This window comes from Etheostoma cragini, chromosome 7 (genome assembly GCF_013103735.1).
Source record: "Etheostoma cragini isolate CJK2018 chromosome 7, CSU_Ecrag_1.0, whole genome shotgun sequence".
NCBI lineage: Eukaryota > Metazoa > Chordata > Actinopteri > Perciformes > Percidae > Etheostoma > Etheostoma cragini.
In genome coordinates this window covers 27,458,054-27,463,331 of record NC_048413.1, presented here as the reverse complement: position 1 = coordinate 27,463,331, position 5,278 = coordinate 27,458,054, and the positions used below count along the sequence as shown (strand labels likewise).

At 35.2% G+C, this 5,278-nt stretch overlaps 1 protein-coding gene across 1 annotated transcript in view; it reads left to right on the top strand.

Annotated features, from left to right (window-relative positions):
• srpk3 (SRSF protein kinase 3) overlaps positions 1-5,278 on the top strand; it is a 14,934-nt gene that overhangs the window by 7,833 nt on the left and 1,823 nt on the right. Inside the window, exons 9-13 of the mRNA XM_034877889.1 lie at positions 314-565; positions 2,656-2,753; positions 2,908-3,015; positions 3,941-4,010; positions 4,104-4,196. Coding sequence (XP_034733780.1) covers positions 314-565; positions 2,656-2,753; positions 2,908-3,015; positions 3,941-4,010; positions 4,104-4,196 — 621 coding nt within the window. The remainder of the gene's footprint in view (positions 1-313; positions 566-2,655; positions 2,754-2,907; positions 3,016-3,940; positions 4,011-4,103; positions 4,197-5,278) is intronic.

Here is a 5,278-nt window from a genome sequence, read left to right as displayed (position 1 = left end):
TATATATATATATATACACATACATATATACGCATACTGTATAGTGGTTGGCGCCGGATGTCAGGCTTCATCCTGTACGGGGAGCTTTCGGTTGGATGTATGAACATATGTGTGTGTATATATATATATATATATGCATATACACACACATATCCATATATATGCATATACACACACATATCCATATATATGCATATATATATGCATATACACACACATATGCATATATATATGTATATATATATGCATATGTGTACATGTGTATACATGAACATGGCGCTCTGTAAAAACGTGCTCTCTCTTTGTCTCTCAGGCTCCCCGGTGGTGAACGGAGACCCCCCCGGTGACCCCCCCGGTGACCCCCCCGGCTCCGCCGCCAGCAGCAAAGCGAGTCCGGAGTCGTCCGGCTCGTGGTTGGAGGAGCGGTGTAACGGCCACGACCCGGGCCGGTTCTCCAGACCCGCCTCGGGCCTGTCGGGCCTGTCGGGCTTCTCCAGCTCCGTGATGTCAGCCACGTCGGAGTCGGCGCTCTCCACCCAGTCGGGGTACTCCAGCGGACGAGACCGTGAGGAAACACACACATAAAAAAGAAATTTCCAGCAGTTTTCAGCAGGAAAATACAATATAGAGAGAATAAAGACAGAATAAAGATAACAATAATAACAGAAATAATAATAATATCAAACAAAAATGTTGGCTGTAACAGGACATTTACCATAAATTATCAGCTGTTCAAGGTATTTATGGGAGTGCAGGTATGTGTGTATATGATAAATATATCACTTTTCTATATATACTTTTGTACAAGTACGTGCAGTAATTACTTTATTTATTGTCACAACAGGACATACAAAAAGTCATAGTATAGTATGTCACAAAAGTACAAAAAGTCATAGTATAGTATGTCACAAAAGTACAAAAAGTCATAGTATAGTTTGTCAAAAAAGTATAAAAAAGTCATAGTATAGTATGTTGAAAAAGTACAAAAAAGTCATAGTATAGTATGTCAAAAAGTCATAGTATAGTATGTTGAAAAAGTACAAAAAAGTCATAGTATAGTATGTCACAAAAGTACAAAAAAGTCATAGTATAGTATGTCAAAAAGTCATAGTATAGTATGTTGAAAAAGTACAAAAAAGTCATACTATAGTATGTCACAAAAGTACAAAAAAGTCATAGTATAGTATGTCAAAAGGTCATAGTATAGTATGTCGAAAAAGTACAAAAAAGTCATAGTACATTTTTTTCAAAAAGTCATAGTATAGTATGTCTAAAAAGTACAAAAAAGTCATAGTATAGTATGTCTAAAAAGTACAAAAAGTCATAGTTTAGTTTGTCAAAAAAGTACAAAAAAGTCATAGCATAGTATGTCGAAAAAGTATAAAAAGTCATAGTATGGTATGTCAAAAAAGTACAAAAAAGTCATAAAATAGTATGTTGAAAAGTACAAAAAAGTCATAGTATAGTATGTCGAAAAACTACAGAAAAGTCATAAAATAGTATGTTGAAAAGTACAAAAAGTCATAGCATAGTATGTCGAAAAAGTACAAAAAAGTCATAGTATAGTATTTCGAAAAATACAACAAAGTCATAAAATAGTATGTCAAAAAGTACAAAAAGTCATAGGATAGTATGTCTAAAAAGTACAAAAAAGTCATAGTATAGTATGTCAGAAAGTACAAAAAAGTCATAGTATAGTTTGTCAAAAAGTCATAGTATAGTATGTCGAAAAAGTACAAAAAAGTCATAGTATAGTATGTTGAAAAAGTACAAAAAGTCATAGTATAATATGTCAAAAAGTACAAAAAGTCATAGTTTAGTTTGTCGGAAAAGTACAAAAAGTCATAGTATAGTATGTCGAAAAAGTACAAAAAAGTCATAGTATAGTATGTTGAAAAAGTACAAAAAGTCATAGTATAATATGTCAAAAAGTACAAAAAGTCATAGTTTAGTTTGTCGAAAAAGTACCTAAAGTCATAGTATAGTTTGTCGAAAAAGTACAAAAAGTAAATTTCCCCGAGGGGCTAACTTTACTCATTATATTAAATAATATATATTTACTTAAGTATGTTTTAGTTGAAGTATTCTACTTTGCCATCATGCCCCGAAAACTTGAGTTGACTTTACTTGAGTAGATTTTTTATTCCTGGTAATTTTGCATGTAGTTAAATTACAGGTCATCCAAGTAATACTACTTTTACTTGAGTAGAATAGTTTTTGTACTCTTTGTGATCATATTACATTACATTACTACTATGTTTATTAATTGCTGCACTGGGAGAATTATATCACTTAACTTACATGTTGTCCTCAGGTCAAATTTGACCTGTTTTCAGTTGTTGTTGTTTGTTCCACAGAAAGTAGCCCTTCAAAATAAGAGCTGAAAAAAATCAGCATTAGAAATATCAACTAAACTTTGGAAAAAACATCACAAAAAGCACCCAGAACGTTGAAATAGTGACAAAAATGTCGGAAAAAGTGATGATGATGTTTTATGGTTGACGGGAAGACAACACAAGGGTTAAAAGATGTAAAAGACATAAGAACGACAACACAAAAAACCTCAGAAAATAGGCAATTAACACTGTGTGTGTGTGTGTGTGTGTGTGTGTGTGTGTGTGTGTGTGTGTGTGTGTGTGTGTGTGTGTGTTTCAGTGTTCAGTGCGTCAGACTTCGTCCTCAGTCCTCTGGATCCTCAGAACGCCCACAAACTGCGAGTGAAGATCGCCGATCTGGGCAATGCATGCTGGGTGGTGAGACACCTTCGTCATCTTCTCCTCTTCCTCTCTGTAGTGTCAGTATTAACATCGGACCAATCAGACGGCCTCTCCCCCCCCCCCCCCCCCCCCCCCCCCCCCCCCCCCCCCCCCCCCCCCCCCCCCCCCCCCCCCCCCCTCTCCCTCCCAGCACAAACATTTCACAGAGGACATTCAGACCCGACAGTACAGAGCTCTGGAGGTTCTGATTGGAGCAGAGTACGGACCGCCCGCTGACATCTGGAGCACTGCCTGCATGGTACACACACACGCACACGCACACGCACACACGCACACGCACGCACACACGCACATTTTGCCTTCAACAAATATTGAACCTCACCTGCAATTTGAATATTGCATAAATCAATATATCGTCTTTATTGTGATTAATTGTGATTAATTGTGTGGCCCTAAATATATATGTGTGTGTTTGTATATGTGTATATATACACACACACACACACACACACACACACACACACCTTTTCAGAGGTAAACAGGACCTCACTGACTATTTCCTGAGTGAGTTTAGCCCTTGGGTGGGGGGGGGGCACCTCGTAAACTCATGGTGCATTCAATGTTGTTGTAAAGTTCCCCTCTGCCCTCTAGTGGCTCTTCTTATTGTCATTCAACAGCTGACTGGCAAAGACCTTATTATTAAAATTTAAATAAATCATTAAACCCTTGATTGCATGAATTATTTTTTAAACATGTTAAAAATTTCTTGATGTGTTTTTATTACTCCAGGATGCTTAAATAATGCAATTGCAAACAAAAAAAATATTTTTAAAATTGAAGGGAGGGTACTTGGTAATTTGTTGCCATATGGCAACAACGCGCATTCATGGAAAGTGCCAAAAAAATCCAATTATTTCTTTAAAAACATGCTTTTATTGAAATAATTACCAAACAAATTCAACTAATATGTGTCAACATGCATAGCCCAATGTGTTTACAGTCACATTAGTTTAGTTTTAATTGTAGTTTTTGATAATTATTAATAATAACACTGTAATAAGTCTGTCATATACACCTGAAAGAAGACGCACGGATACAATGTACTTGATTAGGGGCAAAAATAAGCACAACACACTGACTGAACATCGGGAACATTTTAGTTTTTTTTGGAAACCAGCCAACGAGACCCAGCCCCAGATTTGACTGATTGTTTGATGTTTCAGGCGTTCGAGTTGGCGACGGGAGATTACCTGTTCGAACCTCATTCAGGTGAAGACTACACCCGGGACGAAGGTACTGCACCTCATAGTACACAGTGTTGCACTCAGCGTAACACCCGGTTCCGGAGAGTACTTCAGCGTGTATTTTTTACTTCTTTGTGTTCAGACCACATCGCCCACGTCATCGAGCTGCTCGGACCGATTCCTCTGCCGTTCGCTCTGTCCGGCCGATACTCCAGAGAGTACTTCAACAGGAGGGGTGACAATCTCTGATACTTTTTTCACCTTTTTCTACATACTCTGCATTTTTTGTACTTTCTTTGACATACTATACTATGACCTTTTTTCTACATACTATACTGTGACTTTTTTGGACTTTGTTGATGTACTATACTATGACTTTTTGACTTTTTTGTACATACTATACTATAACCATTTTGTACTTTCTCAGCATACTATACTATGACAATTTTCACCTTTTTTCGCCATGTTCTGACTTTTTTGTACTTTTCGACGTACTATACTATGACTTCTTTTAACTTTTTTGACATACTATACTATGACTTTTTTGTACTTTTCGACATACTATACTATGACTTTTTTTCTTTTTCGAAATACTATACTATGACTTTTTTTTTACTTTTTCGACATACTATACTATGACTTTTGTTTGTTGTACTTTTTCGACTTACTATACTATGACTTTTTTGTACTTTTCAACATGCTATACTATGACTTTTTTGTACTTTTTGACATACTATACTATGACTTTTTTGTACCTTTTCGACATACTATACTATGACTTTTTTTTTACTTTTTCGACATACTATACTATGACTTTTTTGTACTTTTTCGACATACTATACTATGACTTTTTTAACTTTTCGACATACTATAGTATGACTTTTTTTGTACTTTTTTGATGTACTATACTACGGCTTTTTTGTACTTTTTAGACATACTTTATACTATAATTTTGTTTTTTACTTTTTCAACATACTATACTATGACTTTTTTGTACTTTTTCAACATACTATACTATTGCTTTTTTGTACTTTTTCGACATGCAATACTATGCCTTTTTTTGTACTTTTCGACATACTATACTATGACTTTTTTGTACTTTTTGACATACTATACTATGACTTTTTTGTACTTTTTGACATACTATACTATGACTTTTTTGTACTTTTTTGACATACTATACTATTGCTTTTTTGTACTTTTTCGACATACTATACTATGACTTTTTTGTACTTTTTGACATACTATACTATGACTTTTTTTCTTTTTCGAAATACTATACTATGACTTTTGTTTGTTGTACTTTTTCGACTTACT